The sequence below is a fragment of the Aphelocoma coerulescens genome, chromosome 7, assembly GCF_041296385.1.
Source record: "Aphelocoma coerulescens isolate FSJ_1873_10779 chromosome 7, UR_Acoe_1.0, whole genome shotgun sequence".
Lineage (NCBI taxonomy): Eukaryota > Metazoa > Chordata > Aves > Passeriformes > Corvidae > Aphelocoma > Aphelocoma coerulescens.
The window spans coordinates 16677951-16700293 of NC_091021.1; the positions used below are offsets into that span (position 1 = coordinate 16677951).

The 22343-nt window shown below is 38.2% G+C and overlaps 1 protein-coding gene and 1 long non-coding RNA gene across 21 annotated transcripts in view; one reads left to right on the plus strand and one right to left on the minus strand.

Moving 5' to 3' along the window:
* PDE11A (phosphodiesterase 11A) overlaps window positions 1-22343 on the plus strand; it is a 112531-nt gene that overhangs the window by 85786 nt on the left and 4402 nt on the right. For all 20 annotated transcript variants that reach the window (XM_069020557.1, XM_069020561.1, XM_069020558.1 and 17 more), the window contains 6 exons: window positions 20-110; window positions 3112-3212; window positions 6893-6970; window positions 8352-8419; window positions 11370-11440; window positions 12468-12551. In XM_069020557.1, coding sequence (XP_068876658.1) covers window positions 20-110; window positions 3112-3212; window positions 6893-6970; window positions 8352-8419; window positions 11370-11440; window positions 12468-12551 — 493 coding nt within the window. The remainder of the gene's footprint in view (window positions 1-19; window positions 111-3111; window positions 3213-6892; window positions 6971-8351; window positions 8420-11369; window positions 11441-12467; window positions 12552-22343) is intronic.
* On the minus strand, window positions 255-21949 carry LOC138112932 (uncharacterized). The gene is made up of 3 exons (XR_011151919.1): window positions 21873-21949; window positions 2048-2189; window positions 255-1240 (listed from the first exon to the last, which is right to left on the minus strand). It is a non-coding gene; the product is annotated as an uncharacterized lncRNA (long non-coding RNA).

Below are 22343 nucleotides of genomic sequence, written 5' to 3' on the forward strand. Positions count from 1 at the left end.
TTCCCGTGTTCTGTTTCAGGAGTGGATCAGCCTTAGCTCAGCTCTATGGCACCTCTGCTACTTTGGAGCACCACCATTTCAATCACGCTGTCATGATTCTCCAAAGTGAGGTACAGAAGCATTACTGTTAATCTCACTGTAAACTGTTGGGCAGTTTCAACTGGAGAAAGGAAATACCACATACAGTACCTTTTTAATGCCCTCTCCTTGAGTAATTATTTATTGGTTACCACAAAGGTCACAACCAGCACAAAATTAAACAACTACAAATGATCATAGAGCCCAGAGATTATATTTGTCTCAATCAGCGAGGGGCAAGGAGAATACATCCTAATCATATTGTTGGCTTTTCTCCATCTTCTTACATATATCCTGGTTTAGAGGTAGCTGAAACAGGTGCTCACCTTTCCCCACAGGTGTCATATTCAGAGTATCAGAGCCATCCTTTACTGCACCAATTTAATTTCTTTGGCAGCCTTTCTGTACTCAGTATTTTTATGATTTTTTCATAATTTAATACACTATTTTTAAAAATTAAAATCAGTAATATCATGCTGTCCAAAGTACTTTAATTGCTTTGCAGATACCTGTGAAGACATAGGTCTTGCCTAGAATATCTTGCATGCAACAGTATACAGCATGCACTACCCCAGCGATTTAATAACTGAGAAAAGTGGAAAGATGGACATGGAGTCCTTTTAAAACAGTGGATGTGTTTTCTTAAGTCACACAGATTGGTTGCTACAAAATGCATTCAGTAAATATAAAAATTGTTGTTCATGCAGCACAGTTGGAGACCATAGCCTGATCTGTAGTAACTTCTGAAGAGATCTGCAATGTCTCATGATCACAGACAAATGGGAACAGGGTGATGGCTTTACCTCTGTGTGCACTGCCAGGGAGATTTGTCACAGAACTGCACCTTTATTGTTCAATTTCTTGACATTATACTTCAAAAGTAAACATGGGAAAGGAGAGCACTGGCATGAGATTTAAACAGCTTTAATCCATTTACCTAGGCTAGTTTATCTAAAAGGTGATATTAGGAATTAAATGGCTCCTTATACTGCCAGGGAAAGGTGTACCAAAAAGCAGCATTTGGATGCTAAACAGACCGGTTCAGAATAGGAGAAAAACACAGGGGTTTGGGTGGGGGTTTTTTGCTGTTTTTTCACTAAACTGGTGACACTGTTCAGCCTCTGGAAGCAGCTTTTCTGGAAAACAGTGAGTTCTCTAGTTCCTGAAATCATCATAATTAAATGTCTCAGGCTCAAGACATGGACAGCTCTGTAGAATTTCATAGATCATGTCAGTCTAGATCCTTTTCTTTATCTTTTCCAGCTTAAAAATCAAGAAATTTATGAAAAAAAAAATATTTGGACTCTACTCCAGGTTATTTCAGAGATGTAAAATACTACTTGAAATGCAAGTCCTCAACTTTGATCATTCAGACAGCTTCTTCTCGAGGTCCTCATGTCTAGACCAGAAAAAGGATGCTGTGTAATTTTTATCCAACACATACAGTTTGCTAATGGAACACAATACTGCTTAGTTTGGAATAAATGCAGATTTGGAACCTCTAATCTGCTTAAAGATACGCTGTTACCAGCTGAGCAATTGGTCTCTGAAATAAGCTGAAATATTCTAGTCTGTCTTTGCTGTCTAGTTGGAAACATAGTATGTTGTATCATTTATTCAGATTTTTAGCATGTTGGACTAAGGGGCAGTTTACTCTTGACATGCTAACCTCAATAAAAGTGATCGTGGGCTTTGTAGTGACATGGTTTTGTACACCATGAAACAGCTCAGAAAAGCAGTAGATATTACAGAATAACAAACATGGTAAATTAGCCCTGTTGCAAGAACTCCTATTTTCTTCTTAGTACCTTGGTTCTAATTTTTTCTTTTCATAAATAAGCTTTAGATTCACAAAGCCTTCTCAATATTTAGCTGAGAAGAAACTATTTTATGCACGGCAAATTATTTTTTTAGTCCAACAATTAGCTTCTCTATTAAAAAATGCCACCTCTACCTCCCCATACCTTACCTCATATATGTCCTCCAGCTATCATAGTTATGTTCTTATGTCCATTATGGTTCCCTGTTGCTGGAAAATTCTAGGTTTTAAGGGCATTTTAGTCTTCCTAAGCAGTAGATGGCAGTGCATACGGAATGTGGGCACTACAAGACTAAATATCACCAAAATAAGACTGTTTAGAAAGAACTTCAATATTTATATAGGTAATTAAGGAAAAAAGACCTGTAATATTTTTATGTATGTTAATATATGTGACTACTGTCACAAAGATCACTTCTTAAGCTTACATTTAGAGCTTTTTATTAATTTTGTTTCTTTTGTCTTACTGTCTCGAGAATTTCACAGAGGAATTACAGGATCTCTTCCCTCTTCTTGTTTTCAGAAATTTGGTTACAAAAGAAGCTTCCCCCTCTCAAACAGCAACATCAAATAATTAATTTCCTTTCATTTTGGCCATAGCGCATCTTTCAAATTCCTAATCCACAATCCCTTAAAAAGCAGCCAGTTGGGCCCACAAAGGATGCTTAAATTGCATATAAAGTTGTGGTTCTTTAGCCTACATAGGCAGTGATTGCATACACTGTAAGACAGTAATGGGCAGAGTGAGCAAATGGGCTGTTTTGAATGAAAAACTGATTTAGTGTCCTTGACTGCTCTAACAGCAATTCGTGTGCATGCAAGCAGCAGCACAGATAAATCTATTAGGATCACAACTCAAGAGCTCCAATACACAGCTCCTCAAAACGTTTAATAAGGGGAGAGATTGAGATGTATCCATAGTTTTTCCCCATAAACTGAGTCTCTGCAGGGTCAGAGCAGAGTAAATCTTTACTCGAAAGGCTGTAATTTCAGCAGAGTTTAGAAAAACATACCAGGTGCTTGATAACAATCATCAACTCTTCTACCTCAGTGTAATCTCAGCAGTATTAACATTATTATTATTTTGTCATAGCTTTGCCATGAATCAGAAAAGGCTTGCATTACAGGGAAACAGTACACTAACAAGTTAGAAAACCTTTTAAAAACTTATATTGATTGTTAGCCCTTTACCTCTTTTATCTCTTTCATTATAGGGTCACAACATCTTTGCTAACTTGTCCTCTAAGGACTACAGTGACCTTATGCAGCTTCTAAAGCAATCGATATTGGCAACAGACCTCACTCTGTATTTTGAGTAAGTATTGGCATTTCTTGTATTTGATGAATGAAAATTCAGAGAACTTACTCTAATGAGCTATTAAATACCAATAAGGATATATGAGAAATTAGTGTTTAGCTATGGTTGAAGAGGTTTAGTCTAATACTTAGTATCTTTTACACTAATAGAAATATCTCAAGTGTCGAAGTAAGTTTTGCTTTAATATGTAACATGTCTGTATCAACCAAAAGCAAGTGAAATCCTAGGTTTATACTTCAAAGCAATCCTAGGAAACAGTTACAGCTCAGTCCCATAATTTTTCTATCCCTTCTGTGATCATTTCTTCAGGTATATAGAAAATCAGTGACACTTGAGAATTCTTTTCCAACATTTCAGCATTTCTAAAAATGTATGCTAAGAAATACTGTATTTAGTTACAGACCCAGTTACAGAGATAACAAAGCAGATGCTTTGCTGCTTTGAAGACAAATTATGCCAATTCACATCACGTGAAGAGAATGGGTTTTAAAAAGCTTAACTGGGGAGAAGTACAATAGGATCTCTCTCATCCAGTTTTCTTCCTTTCCCTTGTTTGCAAATCAAATCTCAAAGTAGATTTCAAGTTGATGCTACTTCCTGTATTTTAAATATTAATAATTATTACCAAGCTCTTCCCAGTGAGGTTGTGTGGGAGGATGCATGTAGTCAGAGGAGTCATGGTGTGACTCCTGCACTTCTGACATCTGGCACATGCCTGCAGCTGACTTAGGGGTAGAAATGCTGGTAGATGTGCAGTTTCAGTGCACTGCCTTCCCAGTCTTGACAATAAGTCATCCTTAGGAATTTTTGTTTGTTGTCCATTAGCATCCTATCCCGTACAGTGTTGGGTGTCATTTAGGAATGTTTTTCTTAGGGTGGTGTACCTGGATTCTGCCCCTCCTATGTGCTGGTGGATGATACCAAACCAGGTTTCAAGAAAACTTCAGGCAAAGTCTTTATCCTGAAATTTTTCAATTATCTATATCAACATTGTATCTTTAACTGTTAATTGTAAAAATACTAATTGGGATGCTGCAATGTTTGCTTTGTCTGTTCCTTTGGTTCCCATGGCAGGGGCTGTTTAAACAGTACTGGCAATAGACACACTGACGCTATTTGTTTCCTGCAAGTCCATTCACAGAGAAGCATTCTTAGGAAAGGATTTTAGCAAGAAGTTTTATTATAAATAATTTCTAAACATTAGTCTATGAAGAAATTTCTGCTTGCTGACACAAATATCTTGAGGAGGACAAATAAAGCCTTTTGAGCACACTCGGTTTTTCAAGCTGTCTGTGAGGATTGCCTGTTATCTGGGTGGCTGGTATGACATAACCGTTTGCTGACAGCTTTAAGTGAAATGGGCTTAAGTGATGTGCTGAGGACAATCAGAAGACTTTTGGCAAATGAGGCCTCTTTACTCAAAAGTCTGCAGATAAGTTATTTTTTCCTCTTGTGTTACTCAGATTCATTAATAAGGTGGTAGCTATGCTACTTTATTTCCAAAAGTGCCTGAACATAACTCTGGAAACATTGGTGGTTTACACTTCTTAAAACCACCCGAAATGGTGGTGGTGTTTCTACACAAGTGCCTAATTTGTTTTTTCAGTTTGCTACATCTTCAATATTTTTGTAGAGAGGGGAATTCTCATATCAGTATTCTTAGAATGACTAAACCTACTGATCACAAGCTCCAGGTAGCAAAAAAACCAACAAAATTCCAGGCAGAGCAAGGCTTTATGACCTTTTCAAGGCATTACTTTTATACAAACAAACAAAAAGATGACTTTCAACGACAGATCAGATGGAAAATATATTTGATTTTAGTTTATAATTCTAGATAATGATACTTGTAGATAATACAACCAGTAAAAGCATGGAACCAAAATGAAGTTTATGGAAACTCACTCAAATGATATTTTGAGCCACCGGGCTGTAGAGAAAATGGATTTGTTATACACAGGAAAATAACTTTCCCTTTGAGGCAAAATACAGCCAGAGTCAATGTTACTCAAAGGCCCTGGAAAACTGTTATAATTCAGTTTGTTTCTGAAATGCTGCCATATTATATTTGCTTATTAATAGAAAACCTCATAATTTTGGATACCAAAGAAACCAGTAGGAAACACTAAATTGTTTCATTATACATGGCTGCTTTCCTCAAGAAGGTTGAGCCCTTCTTACACTGAAACTTCTATGAGGAGCTGGACTACTACTTCTGTATCCATTTAAATGGATTTCAAAGAAAATCCTTAAACATTTTAGCCTAACATAAGGCCTTGAAATTCACAGTTTTAGTTACTGTTTATGGATATCTACATTTTAAATTTGAGTATTTTAGGTTTCTGGGATGTCATCTTCCTGAGCTTTCAGCTTTAAACATTCTTGCCTGGTTTTTGTCCAGGAACATATGAATTGCTCAGAATATCCAGTACTTCAAAATGAAATCTTTTATTTCCCAACGCATAAGTGATTAGTTATCATCATGCAGCCCTTTTATCTCCCTGTTCTAGCTGCTATATGAAATCCATTACAGAAAGGCCCTATAGTAGGAGTGACTGGTCATACAACCATGACAGTCAGGGACCAGAATAATGCAACATACCCCACATAATGTTCTGTCCACTGATCAAAGGAATGTTTCTGGAAGTGTGCATCTACTTGTGTGCAAATGTGTACTGGCTGCCATCAGACTGCATTGTCAATAATCATTGTTCAAAATTTCAGTCTAGTTGAAGTAACACAGAAAATACAAGACTTGGAAAACTCTCTCCTGTTGAGGAATCTAACTGCATTTCCTCTTGACAAATAGGCAGCACAGTCTCATATGAGATGGGGCACTGGACTGTCACTCAGGACATAGGTATTTATTTGCTTTCCAGCTTTGATGCTCATATGTTGTGTCACTGGGGACAAGTTGCTCCAGGTTTTTGTACCTGACCTTCTGCTATATCTTGGGCAGGATCTATTACATATTGTAGTCACATTGCAAGCAGTAACAGCTCCTTGGAGTCTCAGTGCCATAAAAGATTACAGACTATGATGAGTCAGAATTTTGATTCTTAAAGGCAACAATCAAGCATTAACGTGTTCTGTCCACCTCACATTTTGTCCCTGTTTGAGGACATGAAGAAGGCATGAGAAGACAAACCATGGGATCAAGCAGAGAGACCTAGTTTCCAGTCTATAAGAACTATGAACTCAAGACAGCAGCAGCTCCTGTGTGTATCTGTTTCTTTCTGTGTGCTGGATATAACAGGAATTGCACATCTCTGAAAAACCCTTCAGGATATAGAAGTAAAAAACCATTTTGCAAGGACAAGAAAACAGAAGAGTGTGTGTATTTCTGGGGTGTTTCTATTGTCTGTCTGTCCACTGCTGTAGGTGAACATTTCATGCTTCTGTGGAAGACTGAACATTTCATAGCCATTAATTTCCTTATCTGTGGAGACCATAAATCCAATATTGCTTTTATGAGGCAACTCTGACATTGATAACAGACATTTATAGAACATGTTCGGAAATTAGTATGTTTCGCTTAAATGGACTGTCAGTGTAACGGCTTTAACAATAATACATGAGGTGCAGTGATTCTGTCCCATACAGAGAGCTGTGTTTCTGCTGCAGTGCTGCCCTGGAAGTGTCTTGTTTCCTTCTCTGACAATCTGGCTTTTTTGCAGGAGAAGGACCGAGTTTTTTGAACTTGTCAGTAAAGGTGGTTATGATTGGACTATAAAAAACCACCGAGAAATATTTCGGTAAGCACTGCTTTTTTCTTGCCTTCTGGTTATTTCAAAGTGTAGCTATATTTGTTGAAGGAATTTCATGTATTGTGGACTGAAGGCCTAGCATAACAAGAGAAAGTATCTTGTTTTAAAAATACAATCCATGATATGAAATATATGGTTTGATTTTTCAACATTAGGAAACAATTGGGATTAATCAACATGACTTCACCTTCTCCATTCCTATTTCTCCTACACACTCTGTCATGTTTTCTTCCCTTTTTCCCAGCCTCACCAGTTCCTGTTCAGCCATTCAGCTCTTTTTCCAGAAAGTATCAATATTCTGCCTCTCTACACAAAGATCTTTCCTGTCTGTTTCCCCATTCCTTCTTCCTCTCAGCTGTCTTTTTTCACTGGCCATGCACTTCTCTGCTATTCCTGTCTATACCTGGGAATTTTCATATACAGAGTACTCTTCCAGCCCTCAAGAATGCCCTGAGCATGCATTCTATTGAAAACCTCAGACTTTGAGGGTGGTTTGAGTAGATCACATTTTTTAGACAATAAAATGTGTGTATTTGCATATGCATGCCTGATTATGTCCCATTTTATCTGAAATTTCATTAAAATTCTGTTATCTTTTGGTCTTTTGACAAAATATTGGCCATTTTCTATTTTCCATACCATTTCACCCATTCCTAATTTTAGATTCAGGCAATATATTTGATGTTTCATTTTCAGTGCCCTTGTTCTTCATTTAAACTTTCTTAGACTTTTATCTGCATCATGTACTGTACATAAACGCTTTCTACAGCTGAATGGTTTCTTTCTCCTAATGCATATAAAACATGGTTGTAGCTAGGTATTAAACTACAGTGGAACCGTATAGCTCATAGTAAATCTTCAATTTTTATTGTAGATGAGCAGTAGAAACTGCTTAAACAGTGTCTGGAATGCCTCCTGTGATTACAGGCTCTCTTGCTACAGCAGTCACTTACAAATAGGCATATAAATTAATCCAGTTGCAGGTGTTATTATGTAATAATACCCTTACTTATATCATGTGAAGCACATGCTTTCTAATATATTACAGGTATTAATGTAAGTAGTGTTAGAAGTATTGCAAAATTAGCAGTTACTCCCTTGCAATATCATTTCTTCTCTAGTGCGAAATGCACAATACCAAAATTCATCATCTTATGACCTGCAACACATTAGGTTTCCGAGGGACAATTGTAATGTAAAAGCCATGCTGATGGCTAAGATTTCAAACATGTCATTCTTTTCTGGAGGAAAAGAAGGTGCGAGGGCTGACATTTTATATGTGTATTATTTATTTATGCATCCAGAGCAGAGTTGTTTAGAAATTCAACAAAGGTTGATTCAGCTTGTATTGTTCATTTCTGTTTTTCAGATCAATGCTAATGACAGCCTGTGACCTTGGAGCTGTGACCAAACCGTGGGAGATTTCAAGACAGGCAAGTCATGATTAATAGCAGGGCTGGGAGGAGGCGGGACTGGCGGGACAATATTCCCAGGGCCCTGGCTTACAAGGGACCAAAACTGGAATCAATTTACAGCGGTATTAATGCTATAAAAAAATAGCAGGGGGTTTCTGCAAAAAATGGTTTATTGCATAATCTTTCCCTGTACACATGTTGGTGTGTACATCTGGCTTTACAACCTCTCCTCTTACTAACGTTTTAAATCCATATCCAAAAATTGATGGATTAAACAAAAAAGGTATTTAGCCACATGTAGCTGCATTTACTTGTTTTATCCCAAAGTTTTCCTTGGCAGTGGCAGAATCTTCCCTAAATCAAAAATACCAACAGATTATCTGTAAATTTTCATTAGCAAATTTTCATTTTCATTAAACCTTCAGTATGTATGATAAAAGAAATGTGTTCATTTTCTTAAGCATGTTGCAAAATTGCAAGTGTAGTATAGGGCTTTCTTTAACATCCTCTACTTAGAAATCAACAAATAAAAATTCAGGGTTCTTCTGCTGAGTAGGCTCTTTAGAAATAGATGTACAAAATGGGTCCAGCACTGGCAAACAGGTACGATATGAGAAAGAAACCTGTCCCAAAACTCTTGTCATTTGCCCCATGATATTCCCTCTTCTAGACATCCTGCCTACACAGAAACCATCCGTAAGATTTCCAGTATCCATGCTGATCATTCTCTGTCCTTCACTGAGGTCCAGAACAAGCCAGTAGAAGACAGACTGTGTCAGGTTTTGGAGGAATAGACAGCAGCAAGAAGCAAATTGAAAATATACCAGAGCAGCTGGGTTTGGGTACACACCTGGAGGAAGTTTGATGTAACAGCAAGTAATAGTTATAAAGCTGGGATGAAAAAGAGAAAGCTAGGCCAGATAACTAGTGATGCAGGAGCAGCCAGATTCCTTGGACAAGGAAGTAACAGAAGCTGAAAGGGATATATGAAAGTTACATGCTCGTCAACTGAATAAAAAACATTTATGGGGGGAGAGCTTCACCTCAGCTTTCAGTTTTGCCAGGTGAGACTTTTTCGCTTTATCAGCAGACTGTGACAACAGTTCTTCTAAGGCTGTTGCTCTACTTAGCCAGAATATGGTCACCTCACATGGAAATAAGGAAAGCTGCTTCTATCCTGCAGTGGGAAATTGAGTAACAAGATTTTTCAGTGCCACCTGGCCAATGCTGCAGTGTGTGCAATCCCTCTTCATTTTTTCTCCTTAACCCAGTTAGCTTCTGCATTTTCATTGACAGCCAAATGTCAGGTAGGGTCTGCTTTCCTTGTTGTGAATCTTTGTGCTATGCTGCTGAATTAGTGCTGGAGCCACTGGCAAACTAGGGTGTTTTCTGCTTATCACTTTTGAGGTCTACAGGTGAAAAGTCCCCTGCAGCTTAGTATAAGGGTTTACTTTATATTGAAAAATCCAGTCTGGTATTACTTGAAACATTACCTGGTTGAGCAGAAGTGCTAGTAAGTCCACAGAGGCAAAACAGGAAGTAGTTGAACCTTAACTGTGCCACAAGAAAAAAAATCTATTTGAAACAAAGGGAATAAAGACCACATGTAAGACGGAAAAATTCAGGAAGAGAAGATTGAAACAGATAAAAGAAGAGAGAAAGGGACATAAGGAGAACAGGATCAGAATAGCACTGAGAGACAAGGATGATACTATGTCTTGATTACACTTGGGAAACCCTTAATTGCTACTAAGTTGTTAAATTATTTCTCTATCTGGAATATTGATCCAGAGTTTTATTAATGCACTGGATTACATACATTATAAAATTCCAAACTGTGATAACCTGGCTTAAGATTTAAGAGTACTTTATAACATCCCTTCACCTACTTTCAAATTATTTTGATATCCCTTATTTCAACTACAGCAAGCTTAGCATTTGTGAACATTACCTACCATGCAGTTGCTAGAGCAAGAAATTCTGAGATTTTATGAAGTTCAGGTACTCTGCTTAGTTTACCCACTCGTGCCTTGGTGTTATGAAATAATTTCCTAGCTTAAAAACAATACACTGGCATGACAGGAGCCTTAGGATGTGAATGCCTCTTCAGTAGATTGGCTTCCAGGTTTTTTGCATTTCAAAATGTTGCATGTGCATACCTTCAAAGCCTCCCACATGGCAAGAGTACAGTACTATATCAGAACTGCTTACTGTTTGCCTTCTTAAGATCTCTCTGGTTTCCATACCTATATTTATTTTTAAGTCTTGTCTTCTTCTAAGAAGCACAAGTGAATAGAACATCTGCATTGAATAGAACATCTTGATTCACAAAAGTCAGAAAGATGCATTCTAACTTCCAGCCTACCACTTCTTGATTTTAAATCAAGATGATCATCACAATCTGAGTTCATACTTAGATACCCAGATCCTATAATGATGACAGTCATTGGGAGAAAAAGTAAAGCTTAGTGGGGGAAAAAGCCCTTTATGAATTCACATTAGATTAAAACAACAGAGGGTATTGGTTAATGAACTTTCTTTGATAAGTGAAGTTGTTATTATAGGGCAACAGCCTGTAAATAATCAGAGAGCTCTTGGATGTTTTACAAAGCATTTTTACATAATAGTGGATGCCAACAAGAAGTTATAATTTTCTGTTTTGGTCTCAGTTCTTGAGTAAGATGCTTATAACTGCATTGAGTGCTACCTTGGCATCGCAACGTAATTCCCCGAGTCAATTCACTATCAAAAAGGGATAAGTCCCTGTGCCTGTCAGTGACTATGGCTGTTTATACCCCCTGTATGCCCAGTCCCAAAAACTATATGAACACATGCCTGATGTCAGTCCTGTAAGTGAGGTTATTCACTTCTTTAAAGTTAAGCACAGGCTGAAGTCATGGAGCAAAAACCCATTATCCTAAAAATTATGTAACAAGAACTCTAATCTTTATCACAATTTTTATTTTAGGCAGCAGAGCTGGTAACCAGTGAGTTCTTTGAACAAGGAGACAGAGAAAGATCTGAACTCAAACTCACCCCTTCAGTAAGTTTTTATTACTTCTGAAATAGTTACTAACTTGAATAGAGTAATAAAATATCATTAGGCTCATTCAGAAAAATGAACTGTATTTTGTACATAAAGAAAAATCTTAGAATAAATAAAAGCTCTTTCCAGTAAGAGTATGCATTTATAACCATATATAAAAGTTCTCCAGTCAACACAGTCACTTTTGAATTGAGCCCTTTTACCTGTTTTCTGTATCTATTCCTGAGGTTATCCTATCAGTGAATTTTCTAAGCAGCAGGTGTTGGGTTTAATACACAGAATTGAACTAAAAAATCACAGCTACCTATGGAAATCAAAATGTTCAGATTTACTTTATGTTGCCACTGTATATCTATGTGTATCTATGTTATTTGATGTATCAAATGCTGAAATGCATTTCTCTAAGTATACACCTAAATATAGTAGTGTGATTGAAGGGATAAATCGGAATTGAGTGGATTGTAGGCAGATGCGTATAAAGTGTCAAACAAGAACTAGGAAAGTTTCATAAAGATTTTCACTGAAAAATTAGAAGATAAAGCCTTATCCAGGTTAAAGAACTCAAAATGTTGAGCAGCCATTATCTGGAGGCAGCAGAAGAAGGGTAACAGAAATTATTCTAAATAATTTAACTGGGAGGAAGAGAGCCAGCTCAGATCCATCACTGTTCTGCTGAGCTGGAAAGCATTATGTGAGAAAACAGAAAATTCTACTCAAAGGTATCTACTTTACATTCTTACAGGAGGTTATTTACCAGCTCAACTCCAACTGGGGAGCATTTATTTTACACCACAGAATTATAAAACACAAACACATTCAGCCTAAAAGTTTCAAAACAGAATTGAAAATAGTTTATTTTTCATGCCAGCCAAAGCAGTAGGAAGACAGCTGCAAAGATTGATTATGGTTTACAAAGTGTTCTGGTTGTGAGAATTTGATCATAGCTGTGAAGTGCTGGATGATGTGTCTGTAAAATACTCCTCTGTAATTAAAGCATGACAGTTTTGTACCCTTCTCAATTCAGGCCATTTTTGATCGGAACAGGAAACATGAACTACCCAGGCTGCAGCTCGAGTGGATTGATAGCATCTGCATGCCATTGTATGAGGTAATTTTTACTTACTGCTCCTGTAGAGTCCAGAGAAGATTGTTCTTGTCTCTCTAGGGAAAGAGTTAGCTTTCAGAGCAGCCTTGAAAGCTATTTAAACTCTTATCTTACTTTGACTTTACCAAAAGTCTGAATTCCATGCAGAAATCTTCAGATTCCCTGATGGTGGTAATGTCTGTAACCATAATTCCTCTCTAAGTTATAAAAGCTGATAGGGCAATTGATTATTGTGTTAGAGACAAACTGATTCTCATCATGGTGAGGTATGGAGCACTGTACAGAGATGTGCCAGAGGGACAGTCTCAGTCGGTGCTGTCAAACTTGTCCAAATCTGTGTGACCCAAAGGGAAGCTCAAGCGTGAGCCTTTGCGCTTCCTTCTGGCACCTTCCCAAACTGCTGAGGGGCACTCTAGGCCAAGCCTTTAGGGTCAGTGACAATTTGTGGTTTAACCTGTGCTGTTTAACTCACAGTTTACTCTTTTAAAGGTGCTTCTACACAGACTGCCTGGGTGCTTGGCACACAGTGTGTAAATGCCCGAGTACTCCTTTATTAAGGCTAGAGATAACCACAGAATCATTAAGGTTGGAAAAGACCTCTGAGATCATCGAGTCCAACCATTAATCTAACGCTGCCAGGTCCGCACTAAACCATATCCCTAAGCACCACATCTACAGGTTTTTTGAACACTCCAGGGATGGTGATTCCACCACTTCCCTGGTGATTCCACCACTTCCCACCACAACCTGTTCCAATGCTTGACCACCATTTCAGGAATAATTTTTTCCTATCAGAACAATGCTTCTGCCTTTTTGGATTAAACAGCTTCAGGATTTGACTGAAACCACACAGACTGTCTTGTGCCACCAAAGACTGGCCACTGACACCTGAGAAAACACGGTGATGTTCTCACTCAGCATCCTTGGGAACTGCAACAAGTTCTCCCTGTTCCCACCACACCTTAAACTGCCTAAGACCTCAAAGCAATGAACAGGTCAGTGATGGTGCACAGCAATACCAGCTCCCATCTTAACATTAAAATGATGAACTTGTAACTGAATGTAGCTTCCCTACACACAAATAAAAATGGATTGGCAGTTCCTTTCATTTTATAGACCAGATATATCACCAATATCATACAAAAAGGACGTAAGAAGGCCCGTAAGAAGGACAATGTGCCCTCTCCCCTCTATACCTTGTGGAATCTGAGGCTGCCACCATGGCAATCATGAAATGACTACCCAGGAGCAATGGCAATTCCTGTTGCGTGACACAGAGAGCAGACACTTGTGTAAGCATCAAGCCAGGCTGCTGCTTTGCCAAGAGATCCCATTCCTTTCTAAGGTCAGTCGTTGTCCTGATGAAATAAACTACAGCTACTGTTTTCAAACAATTAAGGCAAAGCAAGCAGAGAAGAATATAAATCTATATTGTTTAAAATACCAAGATCATTTTGGACAATATGGAGGAGGGAAGATGGACACTGATCTTGGACAGACACTCTTTAAAAGGATGTTCCTGTCAATAAAATAGCTCATATTACACTAGAATGCATATTATAGCAGAATTCATTATTTCTAATAGCATCTGTAATCCAAAAATGTACAGTAAAGCAGGAAGAGCTGATAATCAGCCCATCCTCTGCATGAGGAAACTACATCTGAGCACTAAAGCTCTGGTTAGTTAGCTCCATCTTAGCAGGAGATCTCTGGGGAATATATTCACATCTGATTTCCCTGCTTTCCACTGCGTTTGCATCATGCTGTGCAGCCATTAGCCTGCTGCTCAACAACTTTAAAAAGAGACACCATCAAACCTGGAAGTCATAGCAGCACCAGCCTTAGGGGTAAACAGAAAACTTTATACCACAGTATCACACGGCAGGAGATTCTCTCTTCAATGTGTAGCCAAGTTTTAATTTTCATATCCAGCTTAATCAAACTTCAATACACATATCCCATCAGCAGAGTATTCAGGCATTGTAAATCCTCTGTTTAGGGCTGGCTGAACACTACAACTCTGGCCATATCCTAGATTTTGGGGGTTTTTTACATTCTTAAAAATTCTTGCCATTGCAGTACATTGTAGGAACTGCATGTGGGGAAAGAACAGATTATATTATTACAAATGCAATATAAAGGGATGTAGTGGCAGCTGATAAATCAGTAAAATATTAGCAGTACTCCTATAGCTCAGTACTTAGAAAAACTGTGTTTGAAAAAATCTATAAACATTTGACACTTATTTTCATACCAAAATTAAAACATTAAACCATAGAGAACAAAATCAAGGCTTTTGTATTTATTTTTTTCCATGCTAGTGATTAGAAATCCTGTATCCATGTGGGATTTTATAGCATCCAGAGCCCCAAAGGGAATGCTGTGGGGAATGCGCCAGTCCCTACCAATGCAGTTGCCAGAGTAGGACCTAATGCTGTGTTCTGTGTTATTTCGCACACACACAGCAGAGGTGATCCCAGCAACCAGTAAATGCTGGCAACTCCCATTAAAGTCACATGTAAGATCAGCAGAGCTCCCTGAAATTGTCTTTTCTCAAAGTAACTTCCAAGAGCCAGATATTCCTGGCAGCTGTGGACATCTGAAGTATGCAATACTGAAGGATCTTCACAGCCTAAACTTCCAGGGGTGGTCTGACATCATCCCAGTGCCTCTCACGGTACTAGAACAAACTGTATCCTCTCTGCAGTCCAAGCTTATGAACTAGGCTACACCAGAGTGCCCACAAGGAATGGTTCATATTTAAAATAGTATATAAACTTGGCAGCATATTTTAGTTACAGTTTTTCTATGCTTATCTTTTTTCCTCAGTTCTGAAACCTTTGTGGAGATTTGGCTCTATCTGCTCTGCTTTCTGCATTTCCTTAGGGTAGCTCAAGCCAACTCATTTGGAGGTGCAGGAGTTCTCCCAAGTAAAGGATAATGAAGTCTCCTTTATTAGGGAGCATGGATCACATCCTTCTGCTTACCCAGCTAGAACTGTTCCTGAGTTTGGCCCCTTTTTGTGAGAAGGTTTACAAGTGATTAGCAAATCAATAAGATCTATTCGACTTCCATTAGCAGTCCTGTTTGATTAGCCCTTGGAATGCCCATCCCACCCAGAAGAAAGGAGGTCAGTGATATACAAAATGTACTACACCATGAGCTACTGTATAGACTGAGGGTGGATATAGCTATATATATAAAAAAATTAATGTCTGGAATTATGCACAGTTTTCCCATATCCAAGTGTCTAAATCCAAACCCTTTGTGCTTTCTCTGTAAACCTGACTCTGCTCCTGGCACAAGGTAAGCCACAGCTCTGCTCCCTTGCTCCCTCCCCTATCTGCATTCCCATGTAGGAATCAAGCCACCTCCAATTTCATATCTTAGTAATCAAATCCATTTCCTTCACACTGTGGATCAAAGGTCTGTGAAGATAAAAGCATCCCAGGTTTTTTTCATTGCATTTTATTACACTTAGGACATCATAATCTTATTAATTTACTTTTTTGCCACTGTAGTGATCATGGATCAGAGTATTTTTATGTAACAGTGGAGCTTTTGCCTCGATAGCAGAATAGCCATTGATTTACATTGAATCTCAGATTTTAGGGGCTGTAGTTACACTTTACTGCATCACATTTGCTCTTCATTCAAATATGACAGTAAGAAAAGCATTTATCAGTAGAGATGAGAAACAAGCTTATTAGAATAATAATTTCTCTTTAAAAATGCATTTTTTTAAAACTGTAGAGCATTTCAAAACTACTAATGTAGCATCAGCATAAAGTACTAATTTCCTTGTTTTGTTAGAATATCCTATAAAGCAGAAAATTTGAAGCATCCCATTGAAAATAAAACACTATGGCTATGCTGACAGCTGTGTTCACCACACAGAGAAAGCATTCTGTACCTATTTGAACATACATTTATGTGTAACAGGAAATGGGATTTTGATAATGAAGACAAATTACCTCTCTGACCCTCCAGTAAAGAGATGGTAAGAGTTTCAACACTAACAGATTTCTCTTCTGGACTCTCTCATTTGTGTCTACCTAAAACAGGATCAGTCACAGATTTTTCCCAGCTCAGATTAGATTTCTTTGTGGGGAGCACACGGAGTGGGAGAGTGAAGATCTTATTCTTTTAAATGATTATGTTTCTCACAAACAACATCAAAGCTTCAGCGATTCACATCAAACAAAAGATGCTAACAGAAACCCAGCTCTGTTCAGGGCATTGTTAGGCAGAGACAGTAACGCTATGAATAGCAAGGCCAAAGGCCATGCACTCTGCTTCTGGGCAGATAAATACATAGTCAGGTAGTCAGTGACAGTGACAGCAGCTATTTAAATTTAAGGGAGATGTCTTTGTGGAAGATAAAGAAGCTCATGGCTTTTACAACTTATGCGTGCCTGAGATTGCCCTGCTCACCTCTACCTTGGTGCTCCCTTGAACTGATCCATTTTAGTGCTATTTTTAGAGCTATTCAAGATTTTCTTGGGTATTGAGAACTTCAAACATATAATAGTATCTACAGAATTGAATTTGCATTACTCCATCCAGGATTCTAGGGGGAACCTGGGAAGAGTGGAAACATTCAGCCTAGCAAGTACTTTCAGTGTTTTGAATGGAATGTGGAAGGACAGATTCCTTCTTTATCACACTGTTTGAAGTACTTAGAAATGTGATCACTCTGTCTGTAACTCCAAGAGCTCTGATATGCCTGCCTTCCTACAGAAGATAATGTCTGGCCTTATAATTAAATCTACTTGTTGTCTATAATGATGTAGCTGCAAAAGCATCTATTCTTCTTATAAACTTAGATTAAATGCACAGGGTGTCATAAATGGTAGAGCCTCTTCAAAGCACAGAAAAAGTACACAGAAATATTCAACAGTCATGGCTCTCTGTGCTTTAACTTCTCTGGCTCAAGAGTTGACTTTGACACTAGAATTGGAAGTACATACACACAGAGTGATTTTTTTTCCCAAAGATATATACTCTACTTAAAATTTTAAGACAAGAGATTAACCTCTCATTTGCAGAGAACATTAAAAAGGTGTTCTTCAACAATCCTGCTTACACTGCTATATCCTGATGTAGCCCTTCCTCAGTTACCACTTCTATCCCTTTCTCTCTGTCCTTCAATTACAATTTTGAATGACAAAATATTGTATAAGAAGTTCAGGGTTTGGAATACTCCTCTAAGAAGCCCTGATTGTCCAAAATGGACTGTATGGCATGGCTTAGTCCTTACCCAGGCAAGAGTCACTGGATGCAGCCAAAACAATGACTTCTTCCTTCAGATAGTTCTGTTCTGTCTACACAATTAGAACTGAAAAAATTTTTAAATTATTTAACCAAGAAGACTTTATCTGTATGAACATTATGGAAATGGTTTTCCACCATTCACCAACACCTGGCATTGTTGATACAAAAGTCAGGGCACTGCTCTCTCATTTTAAGTTAGCAACCAGTCAGGGGGCAGGGAACTCACTAGCTGTTGACCATGCACAATATATAGACAGTCCATGAAACATGTTTCATTAAAACACTTAACAGTTTATGGGGAAAAAAAAAAAAAAAAAAAAAATCAGGACTAAGCTATTTGGAAAGATCTGTTCAATTGAAGCAACTTGATCAGCTCTGTGTGTCTCACTGAAGCCAGCTTTTCCTTTGTAGCATGCTGAATGAAGAGGAGGATAACTTTCAATAGAGCCTAAAGAATACCGCAAAGATGCACACTTTTGGCAGGGTTTGTTTCTGACATTTGGTTTGGACACAGAAACTGAGAGATAAAACATTTATGCTTCCTGAGAGTGCCTGGCTGACAAGGATTAGTAAGGCACATCAGCCCAGGATGCAGTGTGTGATACCGGGGACTGAGGCAGATCAAACAGATGTTGGCAGATCAAATTAGTCTCCCTTTCTGTTGAAATCCAGTGGGTAATATTATCCAAGCAAGAGCAGGTGCAACATATTCTGCTGTGTTTGTAAGAACTTTGCTTCAGAGGAAACTTAATCAGGCCAAATGCCAGTGCTGGGGGGAAGTTATAGCTAAGGATTGTGTTAGGAATAAGGGTTTGGCCCAGAGAAAAGAGATTTTTGGCAAATTAGATGGATCTCTCTGTAGCCTTGAAATAGGAACTTAAGTAGGTTCAGCACTTTTCTTGCTTTGTTTCTTGTCTACTAATGATGAATCTAAATGAGGCCACCCAGAATGAATTCTCTGGAACTTTCAGAAAACTCAGATACCATCCCTGTATTAAAACTTCCAGTAATGGAATAAGCATTAGCAAACTGTTTTTCTTACCTATTGCCCTTAATCTGAGAAGTTTTTTTCTGCTACTTTCTTACTAACAGAAAAGGTTAAGAAGAGCTATACAAGAAAGAAAAACCAGGAAAAGAAGAAAGAATGATTTTATTTGCAATTTCCATCTAAGTCCATCGCTGTTTCACAGTATAATATGGAAAAGCATAGTTTTGGTGATTTCAGAGCAAAGATTTTTTTTGTCTGTGACTATCATGAACATCTTTTTACAAAAGGCGCAAGGAACCTGATGCTCTTTTTCTGCTTCCTGAGAACAGGGAGGGTTTCATTTTGCCTTTGAAAATTAGGAGAATATTATTTGTGCTATCTCACCAAGATTTTTATAACTTGGTGAGATTATTGATGCAACATTTTATTACTGTCAACAATTTTAGGAATTTACAAGTTTCTCCAAAATGTTTAGAAGAGGCAGCAGAAAGGAGTCCTTTTTTCCTTCAGGCAAGAGTACTTCAGCTTACTTCTGAGTCATCTTATGCCAAAACAGTCTCAACTGAAAGGGCAGTTCATCAACAAAGGTATTTGGGAGAGGATAGAAAAACAAACATTTCCCTTTGACTTCAGTGAAGCTAAGCTTCACTAAAGGCTTTCACCCTAATCTGTGAGAAAAATTGAATCATTCATAATATTACGATTTCTGTTGCTGTTTTACTTAGAATTATCTGCCCAATGTGTTGTGAAGGAAATGGCAGTCATGTATGGAAACATATATAAAGATCTGAGGAAGTAGACTGAAAAGTTGGCAGATAAGGTAGAAGAGACAGCCAATAGAGGGAACTCAAATTGTACAGCAAATCTGAAAGATGAATGGATAATTTAACAGCCATTCAGTTTTAGAGAAAGACAAAGCACAAACTACATTGCATCAGAAAAGGACTAGAAATGATGATGGATGAAACACTTCAAGTAAGTGTTCAACACAACAGAATCACAGTTGCCTGCAGAATTCCCAGCTGAGGGTAAATTCAAAGAACTAAATCGGCATATGAGACTGATATGGTTTGAAGAATTTTTCAAAATCCATTTAATAGCAAGGCAGAAGACATTGATCAGCTGCTTGGTTAAAATGCTGAAAGGAAAGGAGTTAGAAACATTCTGTCTCTCGCATGCTCTAGATGTAGAATCAAAACCATAAACAGCAGAGTTAAATAAGAAGTTGTTTATGAAATAATAACTCTTCCTTTCTGAGCAAACCCTTGGTTTCATGAAATTGTAATGAACTACAGATGAATCCTTTGCAACTGTAGCAATACATCAGTAGAGCTACTTCAGTAGGTCCCAGTCCTTCAGAATCACTCTCCCTTTGGCAGCATAACATGCTTGATACTGGCCGGAGCACATTTTACTACCAGGAGCTCTGTACATACTTTCCTCCCTGAAGTACCCAGCACATTTTACCAGTGCTTAATCTTACTTTATAATCATCCCTCTGTAGTTTACTTCCAAAGGAGTACAGTATTATTCTTGCTAGTGTACCATCACCAGAAAGAAGCTTAATACTAATTCATAGTGGAAGAGCTGAACACTTGTGCATGTATTAGATCCCTTTCCAGTCACAATTGGCTTCCATCCACTAACAATTTATAGAGATAAGCTAAAAGAAACTCCTGTTTTCTGTCAGGGAAATTTACAATACATTAATTTCACCTAATTACATTTTTAGGCATCAGAAAAAAATTCCCTGGCAGAAATGAAAAAGTAATCCACTAATGTATTATGTACGTGATGACCTGGACCCTTCCTCAGTAAGCCCTAGAAGGAATAAACAAAGTCCCCTTCAACCACAAGGAGATTGCAATAATTTTTTTTTCATGAACTCAACCCTCTCACAAATACTGGGGTTTTTTTGCAGAACATAATGATTAAATACAGTCCTGAATCAGTAGGGCAAATAATTAATTCATACACAGTCAAGGGTCCATAGAAGCTAATCCCTACATCTTCTCTGTATCACTTTATCTTCTGTATTCTACTGTGGAAGGTAGAACTCTAGCAATTTTTTGGGGTTTAGTATATGGGCACATATACAGAAATACTTTCGGGTTTTCAAAACAATTTCCATCACGTATTTGTATTATGAAAATAGAATCTGTGGATGACTGCAGCACAGGTTCCCTTTTATCTGAACTAATCTGAAGTTCAAGGACTTTCAGATAGATGGCTCACCTTTGGCCTATGTATTCTCATGTGAAAGCCACTTCAGCAAAACTCAGGAGTCCAATTCAGCTTTGCTGTAACTGGTCACGACTCTCTTGACTTCAACAATGCTTCATATGCTTACACCGAGTCTGAATTTATCCCTATGGCTTCTCGGTCACTGGTCCTCCCTTCCAACTAAGAAACTGCCTACATAATAAAAGTGATTCATTAGAAACCACTGGGTTCCAAAGTAGAGTGAACACTGAGACCTATAACTTTTTTATATGTGCTCAGTCATAAAAATGAATTTATATGGTCTTATTCCATAAACTCACTTTACAAATATTAGCCCCGCAACCATACTTTCATGAGCTGTAATCTTGTCAAAGCTCATAAGTTAAGCAAGGTCAGAATTGGTCAGTATTTGGATGAGAATCTCTAGCAGGGAGGGGAAAAAAGTATATACTCTGTAAATCCTGCAGTGTTTGTAAGTTAGGACATACTGTGCTCCTCTTTAAAGACATTTGGTACTAGTCTTAAAATGCAACAAAATTTTGTACTTGCTTTGGCAACAGTTTAAGTCTCTGACCACATCTGTGCTGCATCTTGGCAGTTTCAGCTAATGTCCTTCCCCAGAAATGAAGATGATGTAGCAGATGAAGTCTTCTCTCCCCCACACCCCACTTCAACCCAGAAGTACAAACAAATGCCTCCACTGCTCCCCATCACCCTCTCCCTGAAGGAGTTTGTTTCTACTGCTATTGTTTCTGCATTCTCTATGCTTTATCTATCAAAATATACGTCTCCATACAGAAGGAAAGAAAAAAAACCCCAAACCACTCTGCCCTCCTTACCTTCTCCCATAACCAGCTTCCTCAGAGTATCTTACGCTCTTCCCCATTTTGAGCTCTTCATCCAGGCAGCCCTGCCCCTCTCCCAGGTGCACACAGTATAGTGCTGAAGTGCCTTTAACCTTTTCTTGTGTTGGAGGAGCTTATATGTAAGCATATAAGGGAAAAGAATGGGAAAGAATGCTGTGGGCAGAGTAGTACACAGTCCCAAAAGACATCTAAATAATTGAAGGTGCTAAGAAAAAGTCACTGCTACACAGTAACTTTTTGACAAACAGCTTAGTCACACATCTGAGATAATACATGGATGCAGAAGGGACCTGCAAACCTCTCTGGCTTTTCCTAACACTGGAGCAGGCAGTGCCTCCCCCATGCTTTATCACGCTGCAACTAGAACAGCTTTTACAGTAAGGGGATAGAATGGGAAAGATCACCAGTCCTGTACCTACTGCTGTGGGGCAAGGCAGCTGCATT